The sequence below is a fragment of the Protomyctophum parallelum genome (assembly GCF_964188405.1).
Source record: "Protomyctophum parallelum genome assembly, chromosome: 15".
Lineage (NCBI taxonomy): Eukaryota > Metazoa > Chordata > Actinopteri > Myctophiformes > Myctophidae > Protomyctophum > Protomyctophum parallelum.
This window is the reverse complement of record NC_139710.1, coordinates 49,159,572-49,184,714: the sequence shown is the minus strand read 5'-3', so window position 1 is coordinate 49,184,714 and position 25,143 is coordinate 49,159,572. Positions and strand designations below refer to the sequence as shown.

At 42.5% G+C, this 25,143-nt stretch overlaps 1 protein-coding gene across 1 annotated transcript; it reads left to right on the top strand.

Annotated features, from left to right (window-relative positions):
* Positions 1–504: 504 nt before the first annotated feature.
* Positions 505–14,550, top strand: lhx2b (LIM homeobox 2b). Its single transcript, XM_083783637.1, has 6 exons — positions 505–756; positions 2,318–2,523; positions 3,502–3,908; positions 10,298–10,503; positions 13,079–13,527; positions 13,708–14,550. Exons 1-5 carry the CDS (start codon positions 583–585, stop codon positions 13,382–13,384), a joined length of 1,299 nt encoding a protein of 432 aa, XP_083639763.1. The 5' UTR covers positions 505–582; the 3' UTR covers positions 13,385–13,527; positions 13,708–14,550.
* Positions 14,551–25,143: the final 10,593 nt, after the last annotated feature.

Here is a 25,143-nt window from a genome sequence, read left to right as displayed (position 1 = left end):
GCTGCTCAACAAAAGGAGGCTTTTTTCGTTCGGCCAATGCCTTCCAAATCACCCAAATCCCGAGGAGGAGGCACCGGTAGTGGGTATGGTTTTGAATGGTAGCCTAAATGGACATCATTTATAGCTAAGTCAATTCATGGTTAAAGAAAAGAATAACCAGCCTATCTTGCAAATAAATAAATAAATAAATAAATCACAGTCTCACACATCGGGGCAAGTCGAGAGTGAATCTACCTCGCTCCCTCCTCAGCCTATATTTATTAATTAATCATATCTTATTAATAATGAGAGCTGCAGAGATTCGGATGACGGTTTCCATTGGCAGATGATCACGTATAGTGTGGACTGAGAACACGTGTCCATCCATTTTCTCTCAATCTTCTTTTTTTTTTTTTTTTCCCCTTCTTCTTCTTCCTGATCTGATCTGGAATTCTTTAGTTGTGTCACACCATTACAACCGACCCGAGAGAAGGAACATAATAAGACAGACATTTCTGTGTGCCACTGCGCCGTGCACTGTGCACTGTGCGGGGGGCTCCGGGGGGCTGCCTGCCTTTGGCTGCGGTAGATTCTTTGCGTCTCATGGAAATCCTGGGCTGCAGATCTGAAGAAAACAGTTATAATATCCTCCCGTCCGCGGCAACGATGCTGTTCCACGGCCTCCCCGGGCCCGGCGTGGTGGAGGAGATGGACCGGCGAGGGAAGAGCGACTCAGCGGCCATCAGCTCCAACATCGACATGGGGGAGTCAGACACGGTATGGAGGAGTGGACACTTATTATTATTATTATTATTATTAATAATAATATTATTAGTGCAGGTCGTTTCATTCAGCTGCGAGCCTGCGAATAAACTATAGGAAAAGCTCATTTTAAAATGACTATTTGTGGTCTATTCAAATGATCCGGTCAAACTTATTTTGGCCTAACAAACCTACAACTATTATAGTAGTAGCCTATACATTTATTGTGAATGGCGATACATTGGTTTTAATGTAGGCCTACATAATAGTTTAATTATTATTGTATCAGCTGCCTCTTTTATGTAGGGAATCACTAATCAGTCATATATAGCATTTATATAAGACTATTTAAAAGTAGCATGGCACCTTTGTTATTTAATAGTGTGTATTGTGGACTATAATGCAATTTAGGCAAAGGCAAATTCAAACATAATTATTGTTAGTTAATATCGAGCGAAAATAAACCTGAATAGCCTTTGAAAAGATTATTGAGCTAGAATGAATTACTCCAAATGTGAACATTTCAACTCCATGGTCAGCAACAAGGGGAATTATAATTTATGTTTTAGTTTAGCATGGTTTACACGTCACACTATTATATATTTTCCCTCATTTGTTCATATTTAATATTAGCCTATATTTACGAAGATCATTTGATAAATAAGTCTTTGTATTTAAATAGGAAATAAAGGTAAAATGTCTGAAATACATTTGTGGGATATTTAATTTAAATATTGTTTTACTGCGCTTCAAGCATAATTATTCTAATTACGTTGCATACATGGGGAATAAACGTGTGTGTGTGTGTGTGTGTGTGTGTGTGTGTGTGTGTGTGTGTGTGTGTGTGTGTGTGTGTGTGTGTGTGTGTGTGTGTGTGTGTGTGTGTGTGTGTGTGTGTGTGTGTGTATGTTATTGTTTTCTAAGCCTTTGTAAAAAAAAATACATTAAATAATGGCCTACTAATAATCCCCCATTTCACTTATTTGTAATTTCCCCGTGTATAAGCCTATATATATCCTATTAGCAGAACAAAAACACTCAAGCAATATATATAATATGCTCCATTGAGGCGTGCATGGCGACAGATATAAATAAGTGACTCATATATTATGGCTGGCTGGCCCGAAAAATGAAACAACTTGACATGGTTTTTATTTTAGTTATAATATCTTTTCCTTTGTCCCACATTATCCTATTCCATCAGGCCATGTGAGAACAGTGACAGGGAGGCTCTAAATGTGTGTGTGCGGGCTGTGGCAGCTATAGGAAGATATACACACACACACACACACACACACACACACACACACACACACACACACACACACACACACACACACATATCATTAATAATAATAATAATAAAACTTTATTTGTATAGCACCTTTCATGACATGAAATGCAGCTCAAAGTGCTTTACAGAACAATGGAGAATAAAAGAAAAGCAAGGCAACGACATTAAAAAACAAGCAGTAATGCAATACAGTGAGGACATGAATTACAAAAATAAATATATATATATATATATTATTATATTCTCATTATTCTACATTATTGCATCATGTGTTCCATGCAGAGCATGCCCCTGTCGCTGAACAGCGACAGGGTGGCGCTGTGTGCGGGCTGTGGCAGGAAGATAGCGGACCGCTATTACCTGCTGGCGGTGGACAAACAGTGGCACATGCGCTGCCTCAAGTGCTGCGAGTGTAAACTCAACCTGGAGTCTGAGCTCACCTGCTTCAGCAAGGACGGCTCGATCTACTGCAAGGAGGACTACTACAGGTTGGTGAACTATAGTTCTGTCTGCTCCCCGGGGGAATATATACTTTGTGTATATGTGCGAGGAGGAGGGGATGGATGGATGGATGCAAACCCGGTATTTACGCACACAATAGGGCAGCGGGCACCGAATGAAAAGAAAGTAGATTATAGGCCTATGAATTGCTCTCGCTCTCTGCTGGTCCCCATGCTGCCTGCATCATGAGAGTGAGACGAATAATAATCGCACGCATCTCAAAATCTGTCACCTTAATTACAGACGCCCCAAATCTGTGTTGTCATGACATGAAATCAACCAAGCACAATCATGTGCGCACAGGCCAGTGGTTTGCATTTCAACCAGTGTTCCGGGGACCTCCAGTGGTCCTTGGGGAGGGGGAGGGTTCCAGGTGGTCCCCTGCAGCTATAAATGATGAAGAGTTGGTATAACCAAATGGACCCTTATCTTTAACTATTGAGAGCGTATAGCATGTTAATTATAGGCTCTCGAGAGTTACATTATTGTTAAACACCTGCATTAGTTAATTTACAAGAAGTCTATACATCAAATTAGAGAATGTATAAAATCATTATTTTGTTCAAGGTTTGCCTTAATTGTCTCTTTTTGTGGACAAAATCATATCCAACGATAACAAAATATTCAAAGTTGTGGGTCTGACTCGAGGCTATAAAAGTCATCAAATAGTGAATCCGTGGCTCAAATGCCTTGACATGAAAAGAGTTGAAACTCTTCTTAAGGCGCCCCAGAATAACCCCCAAACATAATTAGAACATTGAACACGTTGCAAAAAACAAAAAATAAACACCACAGAAAATAACAACAACACGTGTACATATTGTGTGTGTGTGTGTGTGTGTGTGTGTGTGTGTGTGTGTGTGTGTGTGTGTGTGTGTGTGTGTGTGTGTGTGTGTGTGTGTGTGTGTGTGTGTGTTGTCGTTAACGTTCACTCCACTGATGAGGATGTCTGTGTTTTCCCGCAGAAGATTTTCCGTGCAGAGGTGCGCGCGCTGCCACCTCGGCATCTCGGCGTCGGAGATGGTGATGCGCGCGCGGGACCTCGTGTACCACTTGAACTGCTTCACGTGCACGACGTGCAACAAGATGCTCACGACCGGCGACCACTTTGGCATGAAGGACAGCCTGGTGTACTGCCGCCTGCACTTTGAGACGCTCATACAGGGAGAATACCAGTCGGCGCACTTTAACAGCAACAGCAACGCGCACGGGGACGTTAACGCGCCGCACCACGCGCACAAAGGACTGCACGGCAACGCCGCCAACACGCTCGGACTATCCTACTTCAACGGCGTGGGCACGGTGCAGAAAGGCCGCCCCAGGAAGCGGAAAAGCCCGGGGCCCGGAGCGGAGCTAGCGGCCTATAACGCAGGTAAGAAACGGGAACAATTAACCCCAATAATAACAACATTTTAAGGTATATAGGCTATGCATGCACGGCGCCTATAATAATGCCCCGGACATATTAATTATTCATGCATGTTGTTGTGTCTTTAAAATCATGTTCTGATGAATTGAAAATGGAGGAGCCTTAAGTGCTTTTTATGGTGTTATCCTCTTGGCAGATTTTGTATTGACCCTGCAACTTTCCTTTAACTGTAGTATACCCATCTGTACAATTTTCAATCAATCAAGTATTAATAAGCAGAATGGCAAAAATTCACCACGAAAACACGTTCATGTCTATTGATTTGTGTCACATGGTGTGAAAATAAGATATAATAGTCCATGCTAGTTGTATCAAGAACTGCATGTATGTGAAATAAAACATGCAATTTCGCAGGATATGATTGTAATGTCCATTAAATAAAGGGTGCTATATTTAGGCCCCAAAAGTTTTCTGCAATAATATTAAATCTAGGCCAGTTATTTCCAAACAAATTCCTTTCATCATTTTAACCCCCTCCTCCTCAACCGTCACTAAACCTGCACTTTCTTCAGATTTTAGGATATGAAAATTGAAAGTGTAATTAATTTGTAATGTTTTGCATTTGAAAAATAAGCCAACATATTAGCCTGTTTGGCATTATAGCATAGCATATAGTTTTGTTTTAATTTAATTTAATTGTTTTTTAAACAATAGGCATGCATTCGTTTCACTCAGAAACAATACTAAAAACATTTAAAAAGTAATCCAATATAGTGTTTATTTCTTTATTTTCTTATTTTCTTCAACAACAGAACATTATACGACAACGCATATGCCTATAAAAACATGGGGATCACATGCAGTTATTAATATTCAACACTTATTGTAACATGCATTTTTTTTTAAAACCAAGGATTGGAAGGGTGACCCCCCCCCCCCCCCTCATTCCCCCCCCCCCATCTCTCTCTTCTTTCCTCACCCATGGCCTCTTTGGGGGGGGGGAAGTTTTTTGAAGTTCCGGCTTTCGCTTTTGCCATTTTCCACTTGTCAGGCCTCATAGTCCTCCTGCCTTCCCCCCCATGCTCGCCCTGTCTGAGCACATTCAGACAGTCAGGGGGCCACATTCAGACAGTCAGGGGGCCTTGTGTCTGTAGCACATTCAGACAGTCAGGGGGCCTTGTGTCTGTAGCACATTCAGACAGTCAGGGGGCCTTGTGTCTGTAGCACATTCAGACAGTCAGGGGGCCTTGTGTCTGTAGCACATTCAGACAGTCAGGAGGCCTTGTGTCTGTAGCACATTCAGACAGTCAGGGGGCCTTGTGTCTGTAGCACATTCAGACAGTCAGGGGGCCTTGTGTCTGTAGCACATTCAGACAGTCAGGGGGCCTTGTGTCTGTAGCACATTCAGACAGTCAGGGGGCCTTGTGTCTGTAGCACATTCAGACAGTCAGGGGGCCTTGTGTCTGTAGCACATTCAGACAGTCAGGGGGCCTTGTGTCTGTAGCACATTCAGACAGTCAGGGGGCCTTGTGTCTGTAGCACATTCAGACAGTCAGGGGGCCTTGTGTCTGTAGCACATTCAGACAGTCAGGGGGCCTTGTGTCTGTAGCACATTCAGACAGTCAGGGGGCCTTGTGTCTGTAGCACATTCAGACAGTCAGGGGGCCTTGTGTCTGTAGCACATTCAGACAGTCAGGGGGCCTTGTGTCTGTAGCACATTCAGACAGTCAGGGGGCCTTGTGTCTGTAGCACATTCAGACAGTCAGGGGGCCTTGTGTCTGTAGCACATTCAGACAGTCAGGGGGCCTTGTGTCTGTAGCACATTCAGACAGTCAGGGGGCCTTGTGTCTGTAGCACATTCAGACAGTCAGGGGGCCTTGTGTCTGTAGCACATTCAGACAGTCAGGGGCCTTGTGTCTGTGGTGCACATTCAGACAGTCAGGGGGCCTTGTGTCTGTAGCACATTCAGACAGTCAGGGGGCCTTGTGTCTGTAGCACATTCAGACAGTCAGGGGGCCTTGTGTCTGTAGCACATTCAGACAGTCAGGGGGCCTTGTGTCTGTAGCACATTCAGACAGTCAGGGGGCCTTGTGTCTGTAGCACATTCAGACAGTCAGGGGGCCTTGTGTCTGTAGCACATTCAGACAGTCAGGGGGCCTTGTGTCTGTAGCACATTCAGACAGTCAGGGGGCCTTGTGTCTGTAGCACATTCAGACAGTCAGGAGGCCTTGTGTCTGTAGCACATTCAGACAGTCAGGGGGCCTTGTGTCTGTAGCACATTCAGACAGTCAGGGGGCCTTGTGTCTGTAGCACATTCAGACAGTCAGGAGGCCTTGTGTCTGTAGCACATTCAGACAGTCAGGGGGCCTTGTGTCTGTAGCACATTCAGACAGTCAGGGGGCCTTGTGTCTGTAGCACATTCAGACAGTCAGGGGGCCTTGTGTCTGTAGCACATTCAGACAGTCAGGGGGCCTTGTGTCTGTAGCACATTCAGACAGTCAGGGGGCCTTGTGTCTGTAGCACATTCAGACAGTCAGGGGGCCTTGTGTCTGTAGCACATTCAGACAGTCAGGAGGCCTTGTGTCTGTAGCACATTCAGACAGTCAGGGGGCCTTGTGTCTGTAGCACATTCAGACAGTCAGGGGGCCTTGTGTCTGTAGCACATTCAGACAGTCAGGGGGCCTTGTGTCTGTAGCACATTCAGACAGTCAGGGGGCCTGTCTGTAGCACATTCAGACAGTCAGGGGGCCTTGTGTCTGTAGCACATTCAGACAGTCAGGGGGCCTTGTGTCTGTAGCACATTCAGACAGTCAGGGGGCCTTGTGTCTGTAGCACATTCAGACAGTCAGGGGGCCTTGTGTCTGTAGCACATTCAGACAGTCAGGGGTCCTTGTGTCTGTAGCACATTCAGACAGTCAGGGGGCCTTGTGTCTGTAGCACATTCAGACAGTCAGGGGGCCTTGTGTCTGTAGCACATTCAGACAGTCAGGGGGCCTTGTGTCTGTAGCACATTCAGACAGTCAGGGGGCCTTGCCCTGTCTGCGCACATTCAGACAGTCAGGGGGCCTTGTGTCTGTAGCACATTCAGACAGTCAGGGGGCCTTGTGTCTGTGGTGCACATTCAGACAGTCAGGGGGCCTTGTGTCTGTAGCACATTCAGACAGTCAGGGGGCCTTGTGTCTGTAGCACATTCAGACAGTCAGGGGGCCTTGTGTCTGTAGCACATTCAGACAGTCAGGGGGCCTTGTGTCTGTAGCACATTCAGACAGTCAGGGGGCCTTGTGTCTGTAGCACATTCAGACAGTCAGGGGGCCTTGTGTCTGTGGTGCACATTCAGACAGTCAGGGGGCCTTGTGTCTGTAGCACATTCAGACAGTCAGGGGGCCTTGTGTCTGTAGCACATTCAGACAGTCAGGAGGCCTTGTGTCTGTGGTGCACATTCAGACAGTCAGGGGGCCTTGTGTCTGTGCACATTCAGACAGTCAGGGGGCCTTGTGTCTGTAGCACATTCAGACAGTCAGGGGGCCTTGCATCGGCCGGGGCCGGGGCCAAATTGGGTGTAGTATACAAAGGGAGATCAATGGGACTTGATGAGTTATTCACTGAAGGAAGAAATGTGTGTGTGTGTGTGTGTGTGTGTGTGTGTGTGTTTGTGCGCGTGTGTGTGTGTGTGCGCTCGCGTGCGTGCGTGTGTGTTTGACAGGGGCAGTAACCTAGTGACACACACGCCAGTAAAAATGAGTTTTGACATTTAAATTCTAATTATGTAGGCTACTTTAGAAGCATGCATGCATGCTGCAGGATTGAGATGAAAATAAACAATCTGACCCAATATGCCATAACTATTATAAACAATACACAGACATACAGGCAACAGATGGATTATATATAGAAACTTTTTTTTGTTTTGTTTTTTTACTTTCTTTTTCTTTTATAATTATCTTTCGTTTCTCACTTCGTTTTTGGCAAAAAATCTCTAACAATTTTGTCTTCTTTAGACATAGTTATAAATTAAGATGAGACATAATAAATATTGAATAGTGTACTGTAGTAATAAGCCTATACTAGGCTTTACATGCACAACTCACCTGACAGTTGGGGGTGGAGGGAGGGAGGGGGAGGGAGGGAGGGAGGGAGGGAGGGGGGAGAGGGAGTGAGGGAGAGGGAGGGGGGGAGAGGGAGGCGGGAGAGGGAGGGAGGGAGGGAGGGGGGGAGGGGGGAGAGGGAGGGAGGGAGGGGGGGGAGAGTGTCTGGAAGGTGCTGCCCTCTTCTGTTGACACGTGGAAACGTTCGAATACCAGAAGACTCACCCCGGTGCTTGCCCGTTTTTCCTCCCGGAATTTTCCCCAGTGAGGGGGATAACTTTGTAATATGCTATTGGCTGTTTGTATTCTTTTTGGAAAAATATAAAAAGATACTCCTGTGGAAAGGCTATATTATTTTACTTATATTGACCCTATAAACAATTTAGTATTATTTAGTATATGTAAGGTTTTGCCCCCTCAAATGGTACCTCGTCAGATAATCCCCACATTATCCTACAACAACTTTCTGTGAACAGACTTCACTGTAGTAGCTTTTCATAAATTATATTAATATTTATAATGCTGTCATGAAAGTTTACAGTTAGAGAAACTCAAAGTCCAGCCGTCTGCTGTCCAGCCTCTCCCACCCCTCACTGGGGGAAATTCTGGGAGGAAAACAGAAACGGGGCGAGTCTTCTTGTTACCGTTTCAAGCAGTGTTGATTTTGACAGCAAATGTTTTTGATTTTCGTTTCAGTCCCTTGAATATAGTTTTCATTTAGTTTTAGTCACATTTTAGTCACCTGGAATAATTCAGTGTTATAGTCTATAGTTTTAGTTGACTAAATATCATAAGATTTTAGTCGACTATATCTACAGTCGACTAAAATGTATTTTGGCATGCAGGCCTGGCTTGATGGCTGATTTTACACTTGTTGAAAATAGCAGATCTACAAGCTCACAATGCGCTGTGAGCTTGTAAATCTGCTATTTTGAGCATGCAAGCAAGTGTAAAATGACTTGTGTCTTGTACTTATACTGGATCTCTTGTCCACTAGTCCCTTCCTAACATTTTAGTGTAGTTTTTATTTGTTGAAGAAATTGCCAATATATTTAGTCTTTAGTTTTAGTCGTCATAGCTTAGTTTTCCATTTAGTTTCCATTTAATGTTTCGTAGATTTGGACTGATGAGCAAAGACAACTATTTAAAAACAAAACAATCCACATCATTCACTTCATGAAATTGTTGCCCATATGCTTTTGCCAAAAACAGACATTTGCCATGTCTGGCGTTTGTGGGCTAATTAAGTGAAGTGTTATTCTGACGATTTTCAATGACTAATCCTTTTTTTATTTATTTTTATCATATTTGCGGCGTTTAATACGGAAGACGGACTGTTATGCACGCAGCAACACTTTCACGTGTGCCAAGAAAACAGTATCCGGGAAATAATGTGTCACATTTATTTCTGAGGCTTAGCACTCAGACTGTCTCACGTTACATTTAAACAAACACATACCAATTATAGGCGACATATAGTCTACGATTTGTATAACGTACGAATACAATAAAATCATATATATATATATATATATATATATATATGAATAAATACAATAAATACTTATTGAGTTCGTTGTTTACTCTGTAGTCATGTCAGATTCACTTGCATTGTTTAAAAGGCGAATCATTTGTGATTCATGGCTCCCGTTGAAATGACATTTTGTAAATGACCCAAACAAGTAAATGTATCATTTTAGTAAAATTAATTGTTGGTGACATGGAGTCTTCAATGCCCCCCCCCCCCCCCCCTCACCCCTCCCATTTTCTTTTTAAAAATATAGGCTACGTATACACATCAGTACTTATTGTAAAATGTGTATTTGGAATATTTAAGTCAAAGAAATTATTAGTTCTGACTAAGGAATGTATACACACACACACACACACACACACACACACACACACACACACACACACACACACACACACACACACACACACACACACACACACACACACACACACACACACACACACACACACACACACACACGTGTTTGTCTATCTATAGACATGCTTTATGTGCGTGTGTGTGTGTGTGTCTGCGTGCACGCGCGCTGTTTTAATTGATATGTCAACTGTATTGTATATGTAACAATGTTTTGCCATCTATGCACTTTGTATAACTGGCTGTTCTCCTATTGTCTGTCTGACTGCACTGGCAGTGTTTATGTCATTTATTGTACAAGGTATTCCTATCTATACTTCTGATTATGTGGACATATAAATAAACATTTCAAATGTGTGTGTTCCCCCCCCCCTCCCCTCCCCTCCCCTCCCCTCCCCCCCCCCTCCCCCCCAAAGCGCTCAGCTGCAATGAGAACGACGGTGACTCGTTGGACAGGGAGTCTCAGTACAGCTCCAGCCAGAAGACCAAACGCATGCGGACGTCCTTCAAGCACCACCAGCTCAGGACCATGAAGTCCTACTTCGCCATCAACCACAACCCCGACGCCAAGGACCTCAAGCAGCTCGCACAGAAGACCGGCCTCACCAAGCGCGTCTTACAGGTGACTGTAAAAACCCTTCTTGTATACAGCATATATAGGCTATACACTGATATTACGTTCTCGCTCAAATGAAGTGAATCTCGATTTTTCCTATACCACAAGAATTGAGATTATGATTCTCCTGTATAGTTGCTGGACATAATACTACATTCAAAATGTGGCACCTGGAGCCATCTACTGTGGCTTTAACCCATTCTGACCTGAGATCAGATTCATACGAGGTTTCCACTGGACACACACACTGGTCTGATTACCCCATTCTGACCTGAGATCAGATTCTAAAAATGTCAGTCGTTCTTCGATTTCTACAAAAATAGCAGACCTACAAGCTCGTATCGCGCCACTCGGTGGCGCGATACGAGCTTGTAGATCTGCTATTTTTCAATAGCTAAAGCATAACATGATGCCAACACCAAAATGGGTTAAACAAGACGACATCAAAGTGCTTGACTTGAAACCTATTTTATGAAGTCTCTCTCTAGGAGCAAAAACACAAGAGTAACTCAAATGAATTGGACAGCCAAATAGTGCTGCACGATTCTTCCGCACATGTAGATAGATAGATAGATAGATAGATTCTTTATTTCTGTGTCATGCACCAAAGGCGCCCAGCCCACATGGACTTACAGGACACACCATAACATTGCTTCAATATTGCATTGTGTAAAAGAAACATTTTTACACAAACAAAACATTCTGCCTCATTTCCCACGATTTGCATAAAAAGTCTGCCAAAGCAAAAATACCCCTCCCAAAACAAAACTCCAGCTTCTCATAGTCCTCCAACCAGAAAAAAGCCAGCACAGATGGTTGTCATATTACAAAACAATACATGTCTTAACTCTTCAATACATGTCTCTACTCTTCGTAGAAATGAGATCGCATATGTGTCTAAATCTAGATTGCGATCTTTTTTTCCGATTAATCGTACAGCACTACTGCACGTGAACCCATTGAGACCGGCCAGTATCAATACAAAGTATCAATAATATACTACTCCTACTCATACTACTATACAAGCAAAAGTCCGGAATTAAAAAGTACAAAAGTATTGGCATCAAAATGTACTTAAAGTACCAAAAGTGGAAAGTGCAGAATGTCTTAATTTCAAGTTTTCAAATGTATAAGAAATATTTTGAAAATAGCCGATCTACAAGATATGCTTTTCAAATTATTTGAATTGATGTAAAAGTAGTATTTGCCTCTGTACAAGAAAGTAAATTGGAACTACTCAAGTAAAGTACAAATACCTCAAAATTGTACTTTCCACCACTGGTAAGTGAAAGGTTGTATACCCGAACTATACACAATAAAACACTATATTGTACTTCTAAATCAGCAGTTCTCAGACAATTTAAAATGTAAAAATAGCAGATGTACAAGCTCGCAGCGTGGCACAAAGAGACGCACTGCGAGCTTGTAGATCTACTAATTGTGAATAGCCAACGCAAAAAATGACAGAATGCTTTCACGGTTAGAATGGGATCAATGAGAAAGTTTGAAAGAAATTACCCTTACTCTCCTTGTTACACTTACTGAGGACTTTACACTATGTATCGAGGGGGAAATATATAATAATTATAGCTTCATTTGTACAGCACTTGATGGTAAGTAATTAGTACACATCAGCGCGTTGACAAAGGAAACAAGATAATCCGGGTTGTGACAACTTATTCACTCTTCTAAAGTGTCTGTAAATGTTATTGTTGGAAGAATGTGATGAATATCTGCCTGTGTGGGAGAGACGGCGAGGGGATTTCATTATAGGCTCGGGGTGCAAATGATATCATTTCTATAGGATGTAATTATCTTATGTATATATATAGGCATACCTAAAGTCTTTTCTATACATTTTTATTCCAAAAGAGTGGAATTGTGAAAATTGTTTCGCTTGCTTTGAGAAAACAAAATCTAAATTATATACGCTAATATACATACATACATACACAAGTAGTATTCAAACCCAGTGCAGTATACTATTGAAATGTCTGTTATTGGTAGATATTGTTTTGCAGTCTGGTTATTTTAATGGAATGCAATGATTACAAGGACAGTGCTGAAATCAAACAGATCAAGGATTTTCTGTTTCAGTGGATAACATATTATTGTGATGACTGAAAGATTTTAAAAGAAAATGATGGCAATAATACAGCTCATGGGAAGAGTGAGAGCAGAACGCAGAGCGTTTGAGCTCCACAAAGATGACAGCATATTATCCAGGGGATTGTTTAAAAGGAGGAGAAAAGAACGACAAAAAGGTTTCTGAATCAAAATATCTGTAAAAGAGGGAGAAGAAAAAAAAGAACAACCAATCCTGCTGCTTTAATTATCGCTTGCAGAAAACAAAGCAATCATTTTGCTTTGATGCATTCTGGTTTTATTATTTTATTTTACATGCCTGTTATTCCAGATGAAGCGCGTCTCCTCGCCCCCCCTCCGCGCCACATATACAGCTCTATCATTACCACTCCCTCACTAAAAACTGTCATAACGTTTAACGTCTTGTTTTTCCCATATATATATATTCTTCACCTTGCTTGCCGTGGGCTGCTGCTGCTGCTGCAAACCTCTCCAGGTGTGGTTCCAGAACGCCAGGGCCAAGTTTCGGCGGAACCTGCTGCGCCAGGAGAACACGGGCGGCGTGGACAAGGGCGCGTCGGACGGCTCCACGCTGCCGTGTGGCACGCCGTCGGGGCCCGTCTCGGAGATCTCCAACGGCTCCATGAGCCCGTCCAGCTGCACGCCCACCACCCTGACGGACCTGACCAACCCCACCATGCCCACGGTCACCTCCGTGCTCAGCTCCGTGCCCGGCGGGGGCATCATGGACGTGCACGAGTGCAGGAGCCCCTCGCAAACGACCCTCACCAGCCTCTTCTGATGGAGGCTTCCTCCTCCGCTAGGGAGTTGGTCCGACGTATTAACGGTCGGCCATGCAACAGTCCGACACATGTGTGGCTGGTTAAGACTCACCCACCCGTGGCTCCCGACATGCGTTGCCGGTTAAGACACATGCGTGGCCAGGTTAAGACACATGCGTGGCCAGGTTAAGACGCACCAGTGGCTCCCGACATGCGTTGCCGGTTAAGACACATGCGTGGCAGGTTAAGACACATGCGTGGCAGGTTAAGACGCACCAGTGGCTCCCGACATGCGTTGCCGGTTAAGACACATGCGTGGCAGGTTAAGACACATGCGTGGCAGGTTAAGACGCACCCGTGGCTCCCGACAGGCACGGCCGGTTAAAACTCAGCCGTGGCTTCCCTGTGAGGTTAGGGTTTTGGGTAGGGTGTCGGACTAATGCCTGTCGGACTGCTAGTACGTCGGACCAAACACATGCACCCCTCCCGTCGTCCCTTCTGTCTCGCCATGCCTCTCCGTGTCCCCCCCCCCCCCCCCCCTTTTTAACGAGCACCCTCACTGGCCTCTGCTCTCCTCGCCACGCCGATCCTCCCCGCTCTGTCTCGCCTTGGATGTAAGGTAGAACAATCCTTGACCCACGAAGACGTTTACACGGAACAGGAAAATAACCTAAAAAGGAAGGAAGGAAGGAAGGAAGGAAGGAGGGAAAAGAAGAAAATAGCATTTCGTTTTGCTCATTACAGACTATTTGCCGAGTGAGGCGGCCAACAAACCTCACAGACGGAACAGTTGTTGTTATTTTGATGTTGTTGTTTTGTCCAGAACTGCGGAGACTTGATTTGCATTTTTTCAATGTTTACAGAAAGAGACTAGGGGAAAAGAAAAGAGAGATACAAAAAAATAAGCATAATTTTTGGAAAATCTTGTTTTTTTCCCAGCACAGTATTTATGTTGTTGTACAGGAGTCACTGTTAGGATTGTAAAAAAAAATAAACAAAAAAAGACAACACAACATTTGGAAATCTGAGATTAAACACAGGATACAATATCATATGACTGCCATGTGCCTTACAGTCTATTTCATCTTCACCACATCAGATCACTGACCGATGGAATTAAAAACTAGTATGATTTGACACACCAGAGACAGAGTGTGTGTGTGTGTGTGTGTGTGCGTGAGAGAGAGAGAGTTGTGCTTATGTGTATTTCAGCGAATGTTGTGCTTATGTTGGTTTGTGTGTGTGTGTGTGTGTGTGTGTGTGTGTGTGTGTGTGTGTGTGTGCGTGCGCACACAATGTGTGTACAGTGCTTTTATAAAAAAAAAGAAAAAAGTTTAGTAGTTGGCCTAAGATTTGGCAAACTAATTACTCCTCTCAAAAAATAATAGAAAACATTGTCTTGTCCCCGACCTCACATTTACCTTAGAATAATAATAATTTAGAAGCCTGTACTGTACCTCAGCCAAGTGGAACCTGTTGTAAATGCGACACAGTGTGTTGATAAAAGTGATAGCTTACGTTGAGCAATAGTTACCTCTCTCCACACCTCTCTCCAAATGAAATGGTAGCTGCACATTATTAAAGTGCTTGTTTTAACCTGCGGAGGTAGAGTAGACGAGTTTACTTAATGACGTTACTGTATCAGAACAATTGCAATTGAATCAGGTTGTTAATCACAGATTTCTTTTAATATGCTGATTTTCAAAATACTGCGATTGATTGGCTAAACTTTCTGGCACTCACTGGCTCGCCTTATGTGGCAAACATAAGCTCCTCTGGCACTGATGTTGAGAAAAGAAACTATGAGAATCAATGGCAACACCGTGTTGGATACAGGTCTGCTGTTTAACTACAAGTACATCATTTACACACTTTGGAAAGTGGGAGGAAGGACATGCTATTGCTATATTGACCGGGTGTATAGTCCACTTATGCCCTCTATATTTTGTGGTACGACAAATAGTGCAAATAGCAGATCTACAAGCTCACTCGGCATTGTGATTTGTAAGCTTACAAGTAGATATTTTCACTGTTTTTGACACCTAGACATTACAATTTGTGAGGGGACAAAAAAAGCACAACATATTGATATTGGACACCAACGATAATGTGTTTAAACCACCGATGATGAGACTGCACACACTGTGGAATCCTCTGTGTAAATTTTACTCTCAGTAGAATAAATGAAACACTGAGGATTTTACTGTGTCGTGTAACTGTAGAAAATAATCTGATCTCTGTCATCAAAGCTTCTGTTCATACAGTAGCTTTCTCACAAGCCCACGTCCAAACGATTCCTTTTCAACCCCAATGTTCAAGGAATACTTTTATTAGGAGAAAGAACTCTAAAAGAAAATCTCCTTCTTAAACCAGGGATAATTAACAATAATGATGTCTTAAAAATGTTTTTTTTTCTTCTGGAGTATAAAATCTGCAAAATATGGTGAGATAATTAATTTCTAATTAAGGAACATCACTCCACCAAAAGTTTGAGACAAGAAGACTTGTTTTTGTTCATATTTTAAAGGAAATCTATATTTTTAAGACTAAATATTAGAATCATATTTTTTTCTTTCTTTTTTCTTTGCAGTGTGTATCACGAAAGCAAAATGCAAATATGAGGAGGTATATTGGCCAGCAATATATTTTACTGTGTAGTCTCATAATCACTCTGAGAACTACGGTACTACAATGACTACTGTACCAGGCTCTGCTGGTGTCAACTGCTGTATTGATCCTGACTGATGTCTTCTTTGCTGTTTTCCCCTTAAGCATTCTTTGTACACATCCCCTGTCGTCTTCGGTTCTGTAAGAAATATAAAAAGCTATGATTTTACACCAAGTTTTCATCCCTGCTAGTTTGTGCATCAAAGTCCAAGTGCTCTTTCATGAAATTGCCAATCAGCTGCCAGGAACCTGCACAGCAGTAATTCACCGTATGTCGATGGTGCTTCCCGAAAATAACTGATTTTTGGCAAGTGACACCGTCGTATACGACAAAGTGCTCTTTTCTGAAACATGCTGACGAGTACCTTACATCATTGCACGCTCTCGAACTAAATAACAGCTTTTCAATGAGTGACACTGTCATATGCTATTGCGCAAATTAGCCCTAAGGAAGGCCAGATTCATAAAGTCAGGTTCAGCAGCAGAGCTTGCGGGAAACATTCCTCTGGGCCGTTGGAGGATTTATTTTACAGTGACCAGCACCATGACGGGAACTGCAATAAGGGGGGCCCAGCTTGCCCAAAATGAATGACCTGAAATTATCATATAAGATTAGGGGCTCACCACAGCAAAAAACCTAAGTTCACAGGCAGAGTCGTAAATGATAATTGTTTTTCTGATGGCCCAGACTGAACTCTTATGATGGAGCAGTGTGGTTTAAAACTTATAAAAGGTTGACTCAATATTATGCATGCTTCATGGCAGTGAGCAGCAACCAAGTCACAGAGCCCAGCAGGAAGCCTGTGTGGGTTGTGACTTCTACAGTTCTGCACACACACGCTAAAATGTCCCTCGTTCATAAGCACACAGTTAATACCGATTCGTCTTCACTGGACGCTCGGGCAATGAAAAAGTTCTCCCAATCACTTAAAATATGTGCCTGTGCCAAACCGAGAGGGTGATTGTGGTTGGCAGCCTTCCCGGAAGTGTAATCATAAAAAATAAAAAATAAATCTTGTTTCATGAGTAAGCTTTCCCTTGCTCCACTGGAGCCGTTTTGTGTGCCCAATTTTCTCATGGCTCCGGCAGCAGCAACTTTTAGCTGAATTTGATCATCAAAGTACGGGAAGATTTTCCATCTAAAGTTTCAGCAGGGTTTACAGTACACTACAACACGGAAGTTTAACAAGGGGGAGAACCTTTGGGGAATATGCAGTATTTTACACTTTGTAAGCAAAACATGAATTATGAAAAACAGACCTCACCTTCCACTGGGGTGCATAATAATTAGACATGAGGCTTGGGGAAGAAAGGGGAGAATCCCCCCTCACAGCTTCACAAACGCGGTAATTATTGCGGTGCATGTTTTAGGGGGTTTGAGGATGCGATTGTGGACAAGCAGACTCCCGGGAAACAGCTCTCCTAAATCTTTCTTCATTGAAACCTTTAAGACAATTCAAAGAATTCCTCCTAGATGTAACGTTAGCCTGACTCCTAAAACCATCACCAATTGTGGAATCAACACAATTCTGTTCATGCTGGATTCTGTTGATTTAGACATTCTCTGAATGTGCAAAGACAAGTCAGCGAGTGTGTGTGTGTGTGTGTGTGTGTGTGTGTGTGTGTGCGTGCGCTCGCGCATGTGTGCGTGTGTTTTTGTGTGTGCATGCATGTGTGATGACTAACTTGATTCAATACACGCATGGTGTGCGTGTGTATTGAATGACCAGAAGTATGCGAGACAGCTGAGGATATGTCTGTCTGCCATCGGCATTTTGAGCCCTGACGACATACAAAAACAATTAGGTCAAACAAACAAACGGACCTCTGTCTGTGATTGAGCACAAAACAAAATCTCTGCTTCAGTTTAACGTAACAACAAAATACTTAAACTACTATAAACAGCATTTTTTTGGCTGGCCTGCTTTATGTTAATGTGTGATGTGAACTTGATCCAGTAATTACAAGGAAAGAGAATAACGGAGGCCTGGCAACCATCACATAGAAATAACACAACAGGCTCATAACCAAACATTTACTGTGTGTTAATGGATGCTTATGCTCTTTTTTTCCAAGAGATTGTTATTTTAAGGACCATAAAAAAATATGTGTTTGAAAGACTTTTCTCGAGAATGTTTCTGTGGGGCTTTCCACCATAGTCTTCAAATTCAGCATGTTTTCAAACCCCATTTTAATGGATAAAGAGTATATAGGCATTAAGCCTGATTCATACTTAGTTGCTCAGTGGTGTCCTGTGCCAAAAATGAGTGAGCTTATAGATCTGCTATTTTTTGGCATGGGACGGAGTATGAATTAGACATAAGCATTCAGTGTCATAGCCTCAATAACAACACAATCCACTTGAGTTGAACTAATTAATGTGCCTTTACAGTCGGCTATTTCGATTGCATTTAGCGGATTTAGCGGACAAAATGTGCAACAATTTTCAACACTACACCACCTACATGTTGGCAAAAATTACAAACAATAACAAAATCATACAATCTTTACAGCGGAAAGGACTGCCGGTAATAAACACACCCAAAAAGCTAGGGCTGTCTCTGCTATATGCAGAGTGGCCTGGACTGAAGCCTTTTCTCCAGGCTTGCCCAAGGCAAGCACTCCCAGCTGAAATGGTGCCAAGCAGGGGAAGCGGGGCAGGGACAGACAGAGGGAGAGGGATGGAACACATTTTACATATTCCCCTACCAGACTGAGCTGGTAGGTACGTAGGGGGGTTCAATGTCTCACAGGGATATCTCTACTTCTACACGTCTTGTCAACCACCATGCCACCATGCTATACGTAACTGCAGATCAGAATGAGAGCTACATTGAGAGAGAGAGAGAGAGAGAGAGAGAGAGAGAGAGAGAGAGAGAGAGAGAGAGAGAGAGAGAGAGAGAGAGAGAGAGAGAGAGAGAGGGGGGGGGGAGAGAGAGAGAGAGAGAGAGAGAGAGAGAGAGAGAGAGAGAGAGAGAGAGAGAGAGAGAGAGAGAGAGAGAGAGAGAGAAAAATGGGGAAATACTGTAGGCTACAATGTATATGTAACCATATCTGGATCTGATCCCTCACATGGGAGACCAAACATCTGCAGTACGGTACCACCAGGTGCCAAAGGGAGATATTAGGCTTCCGGCTTAAAGCATTCTGACCTGAGATCAGATTCATACGAGGTTTCCACTGGGACACACACTGGTCTGATTAACCCATTCTGACCTGAGATCAGATTCTAGAAATGTCAGTCGTTCTTCGATTTTTCAAAAATAGCAGACCTACAAGCTCGTATCGCGCCACTCGGTGGCGCGATATGAGCTTGTAGATCTGCTATTTTTCAATAGCTAAAGCATAACATGATGCTAACACCAAAATGGGTCCCCGTTCAGAATGGCTTAAAGCAGTATTATAGACCATTCTATATTGTTGGCTATACCCAGTTGAGGAGAAGCAGTTTGTTGTTGCTACTTTTCCAGAGCTGGGGTGTCCACCACCACGACCATTACTGTATATGAAATACCGGTATTTTGCATATTTTCCTTCATAAAATGTTCACTTTTTACTTTCAAAGTGTCTCAGCACTGTCAGCAGCACTTTATGAGTGTCAGCGTTCCTTTTTACAGCCTCGTGACTTTGTCGATCCCAGTGGTGGAAAAAGTAACTAAGTAGATTTACCTTAAGTACAATTTTGAGGTATTGTTTTATTTTTGCTTTACTTGAGTATTTCCGATTTCCAGTACTTTTACTTCTACTACTCCACTATACATCTCAGAGGCAATTATTTGAAAAAATGTAGTTGTTAGTCATACTTTGTAGATTTGGATTATTATTACAAAACATAACATTAACCACTTTGGCCCTGTATATATTTATTATTTATTATTACAAAACATAACATTAACCACTTTGGCCCTGTATATATTTAACATAACATAACATTAACCACTTTGGCCCTGTATATATTTATTATTTATTATTACAAAACATAACATTAACCACTTTGGCCCTGTATATATTTATTATTTATTATTACAAAACATAACATTAACCACTTTGGCCCTGTATATATTTAACATAACATAACATTAACCACTTTGGCCCTGTATATATTTCGGCCATTTGAAAATAGCCGATCTATAAGCTCGCAATGTGTCGCGATTCTGCACAATGAGTACTTTTACTTTTGGTACTTTAAGTACATTTTGATTCCGGACTTTTACTTAGTAACTTAGTAAAACATTTGAGTACTTTTTCCACCTCTATGTTCCACAATTGGACTCACTGAAGGTCTGCAGCTTCGGCTGGCATGTGTTTTTATCAACATTCTTATCCCACGATTTTTGTAACCCATTTATTTCACCCAGTGGCCAATAATTGTCTAATGTAGTCCTGGAAGCTACCTCCGTCTGCCAACCTGGGGAGAGCAACGGACAGACTCATGCTTCCTTCAATGCACGAGGAGTCCAATCCGCTTCTTTTCATCTGACAGTGGGGCATCGGAGTTTGTCTGGTTGGACGTGGAAGGAACACGTTATTCTAACCAGTTCCTTTCCCCTCCATCAGGCGCCCCGGCTGGCCAGGGGGAGGCAGTATTGTTTTTTTTGTTTTCTTTCTGCTCCTAATTTTCTGCACTGCATGATTCGATTTGTAGCGAGGCATTGTGTTGTAGCAGGAGCACTTACAGTATGACCTATCAATCAATGATGTCTCAATGATTATGTCAGTCATCTCCAAATTTGGGCACGGTTTACGGCCTGAGTAGAAGACTTGAAATGAGACCATCCTGCCTGAGCACATTCATTTTTACTTTAAAGTATTCCCATTTCCCACTTTTTCTCACGTACCCCCTGTAGTAGCCTACCTCTGCGTACATTATCCTAAACCCTAATTAGGCTACAGTATAATAATAATAATAATAATTCATATATATGAACGACTCCTCATATATTTCGTCTATAGCACCACCCTTATGCAAACTTTAGGACAGTAGAGACCCACAAATAAAGGGTTTGTTTATTTTTAAGTGCTGCTTTATTTATAAAACGACAAAAGCACACATATAGCTGGCAGCGAATTCCTTAATAACTGTAACTTGTTTGTTGTGACGTGAACATGCTTACCAGTCTAGTAACATAATCACCCTTAGGCCCAATCCCAATCCACTCCCTTGCTGACTCAATGAGCCCTCACTGACTTAGCTGCGCGTTCATGTGAAGTCTGCGAGGGCTTGAGGGATGTCCCATTTGAAATCGGTAAGTCAGTGAGGGCTCAGCCCCGCCCCTTTATGTGCCCTTTGCCAAAGTCAGCGTCGATGCTGACTTTGGGCTGACTTTGGCAAATAAATTACCCACAGTTCATAGCGTTACTAGTGGAATGAGGGGGATCCTCCGAACGTCAATCATTTAGGTATGCAAATTAGTTATGTATCACGATTAGAATGTCAACAAACACAATAGTGCTTTCTCACTGTTCTCAAAAGGAGACGGAATGGAAGGATATAGGCTATATATTTAATAACAATAATAATATTAAGGGAAACATGATGAGAAATGACTAATGAGCAAAGTAAAATAATATGGAAATGAAATTTTGAAAATTTATAATGCATATTATTATATATGAATATTAAAACTCATATCACACAGGAAAGTGTATTTATTAAACTAATAATAAAACGATCATCTTAAATACTAAAATAGACATGATAGACATGTATAAATAGGCCAAGCATGTAGGTAGGCACTGGCTGTGAATGAGGACAGTTTGTATAAAGTGATGCAAAGTGTCATGAATGGCGGACTCATCTTCAAAGTGCTGTCCCATTTCTTTCACAACAATTTGGAGCCCTTGCAGCCTCTCACCCTCAAGCACTTACAGCTGACGTCATTAAAGTCAATGAGGGTCCAGGGCTCAGGGCTTGAGGGAGGCATTTGGGATTGGGCCTTAGAGTATGTAATCACTCCATTGACAGCAGCGAACAACCTCTGAAGGTGGCGCCACCTACCTGTCCATTGAACCCCTCAAGCAGGAAGTAGGCCTCTCACTAATTTGTTTGGAGAAATGTAAAGTGAAATGAAAGCAGTTGCGTCGAGGAGGAGCGGTGCACTGCATGACCGTAAGAGAAATAGCCAAAAGTTAAATTTAGCTAAAATATCAAAGATTAAGAGTTTCAAAGACAAAACATATGAACACATCACCTCTTTTGGCGTATTGGAAAATAATCTCCAAATTGGATGGAACTTCGAAAAGAACACAAGGCAACTTATTGACGCTGAATCTGTCCCGAATCAGCACCTGTTTATAACAACATGGACAGTTCTTCTTCTTCTTCTTTGCCACTTTGGGACTGGAGTATTATTATCAACATAGCTGCTACTTACAGTTGAATCACATATTGGAGTGGACACAGAGAAGTCGTCGACCTGTCTGTGTATTGTAAGAACAGGCACGCATCAGCTGAACTGAAGAAACGTCACTTATTTTAAGGTAGGCTATATGCACGCTGCACGCACATTGTAGGCTGTTTATAGTATACTGTGGAGTAGCGCCGAGCTGCCGTATGTATGTATGTATGTATGCATGTATGTATGTATGTATTTGGTTGGAATGGGTAGGGTTTAAAAAAAGGCAAGAATTTGCTCTGGTGCACTGGCCTAAAAGTGGGTCCTTAAAAACTGCTAAAACGTCTGAAATGTATGTATGTAGGTATGTATGTGTGTGTGTATTTTAAAAGGGGGGGGGGGGGGGGGGCTTTTTGGTAAAAATCCCTGCCCGCAATACCTTCCTATATTTAAAATGAGTCCAAAATAGGGTTACCAGTGAAGGGCCAACTGCCTATTCACTGGGGACTATGCAAGGCAGAGGCGTCCACCCCCCTGAGTCCAAGTTTAAGCTAGACCGCACACCTAAACCATACTCTAAAACCAATGGTAAAATGGATATAAAAAGGACATTAATAAAACAACCTAAAACCATACAAAATAGAGCAGCACCATATTTAGATAGAGGTTGAGGGGGTGTGGCTCTGGACTGGAGGTCAGTGTGCCAGCCCAGCATCATTGGAAAGCAGAGCTTCGCAGTCCCTTCCCACAGGCCCGGAAGATAATTCCCCATTCATTTTTCCCATAGACGTTTCACAACGTTTTTTTTTCTTCTTCTTCTTATTTGATCGGCCCAAAACGTTGTGTTTATTGTCATGATTTATCACAAGAAGAGTTGGCTTTGTCCGATGGTTAAATGTCTGTAAATAAATACTTTTTGAAACGTCTATGGGAAAAAATGAATGGGGAATTCTTCTCTTCTTCTTCCGGGCCTGATGAGGTCATGAAAGGGGGCAGGACTGTGACGCTCTATGCCCTCTTTAGGTGACATCGTTTTTTACTCGACTCAGTCAAACGTTGTTGGTGTTATAGACTATAGAGCACTGAAGTCTGACGTCACTTTCAGTAGAGGGCGTCTGTCCCCAGGTTCATGTATTTGTTTAGTTGCATTGAAATCCCCATTGAGGCGATTTGAGATCGCCTCATATAACAACTGTGTTTGAAAAATAAACATGTCACCCCGGCCGCTTCACTCATATGGATATGAAGAATCAACTGACTGAGAGAAAACGCTAATGTTACTGCTGCTGAATTAGTTACATTTTCGCTAGAAGCAGACTGTATCATATATGAGTGACTGACTGTTGCAAACGATACAGAGACACCTCCCTGACAATAACGCAGAGACAGCTTGTTTATTTTTGGACCACAACGCTTATAGTAGACGATATTAAGATCACCCCATGTTATTCTCCATAGAGAAATTACTTCTGCGAACCAGGGGAATCGTCGGGATGAGCGAGTTACGTCAGGACTTTAGAACCAGGGGAATGGTCGGAATGAGCGAGTTACGTCAGGACTTCGGTGCTCTATAGAGAGAGTCTTAATTATATCCCACACTAATCTACTTGTGTGCCTCAGAGGAAACCATGTCATTTCCCCCTGTGTGTGCCCAGAAAACCTAGAACTGGCCCAGGCTACTCTCTGGAACCCATTTTGACATTTTGATAGTGTGTGTGTGTGTGTGTGTGTGTGGCTCTTTGCATTATACTTGTGCTTCTTCAGCAATAAATACTACACGACGTGCTCCCCATGACGACTAAATAAAAGTGAAATAGGCGATGGACTAACCAATGGACTAGCATCTTCCCCTGTAGCGGAACAAGACCACCACTTTACACCTTAGTAAAGTTAACCCGAGTTGTCTCTGCACTTGGTTGGTCCACCCCTTTTCCCCCTTCTATACCAAATCTCTTGGTGAACTCTTGCAGTGTGTGATCCCTAGTCAGCGATCAATCGTTTAGTGTTAACCCATTCTGACCTGAGATCAGATTCTAAAAATGTCTATTACATCCTGACAGTTTCATTATTAACCCATTCTGACCTGAGATCAGATTCTAAAAGTGTCTTCGATTTAAAAAAAAATAGCAGACCTACAAGCTCGTATCGCGCCACTCGGTGGCGCGATATGAGCTTGTAGATCTGCTATTTTTCAATAGCTAAAGCATAACATGATGCTGACACCAAAATGGGTGCCCGGTCAGAAAAGCCACAAAGATAATATGACAGCCGATAAAAAAAGACTCCTGTAGTGTGAAATACATAACGATCTGATGACTCGCCGACAACTTTAAAACTCCCACAGTGTGTAGGGGGCGGGGCCATTAGTCATTTTACACTTGGTTGCATGCTGAAAATAGCCATTTCGACAGCATCAAGGCCCGCCAAAATAAATTTTAGTCTTTCACTAAAACTAGACTAACACTAACACAATTTTAGACTTTCACTAAAACTAGACTAACACTAACACATTCCAGGTGACTAAAATGTGGCTAAAACTAAATAAACTATTCAAAGAGACTATGACAAAAAAACTAAAATCGAAATTTGCTGCCAAAATAAAACCACACTGTTTCATAGAATAGATAACGGTAATGAAAAGGTTTCCCCTATAAAATATCTGAAGACTGTCTCTCTTCCCACTGTACTGTAAGCAGCAGTATGGTATGCTTCTGAAACGGCACTGTTATTTCAGGACCATGGAGAGCGCTTTCTTGTGTGACGTCAAAATAGTTATT

What these genes read in the sequence shown, in the direction of transcription:
- lhx2b (XM_083783637.1), top strand. Translation starts at nt 583, where the DNA reads ATGGAAATCCTGGGCTGCAGATCTGAAGAAAACAGTTATAATATCCTC. An exon ending in GCTAGCGGCCTATAACGCAG is followed by an intron (nt 3,909 to 10,297) that starts GTAAGAAACGGG and finishes TCCCCCCCAAAG; the next exon opens with CGCTCAGCTGCAATGAGAAC. An exon ending in TCACCAAGCGCGTCTTACAG is followed by an intron (nt 10,504 to 13,078) that starts GTGACTGTAAAA and finishes AAACCTCTCCAG; the next exon opens with GTGTGGTTCCAGAACGCCAG.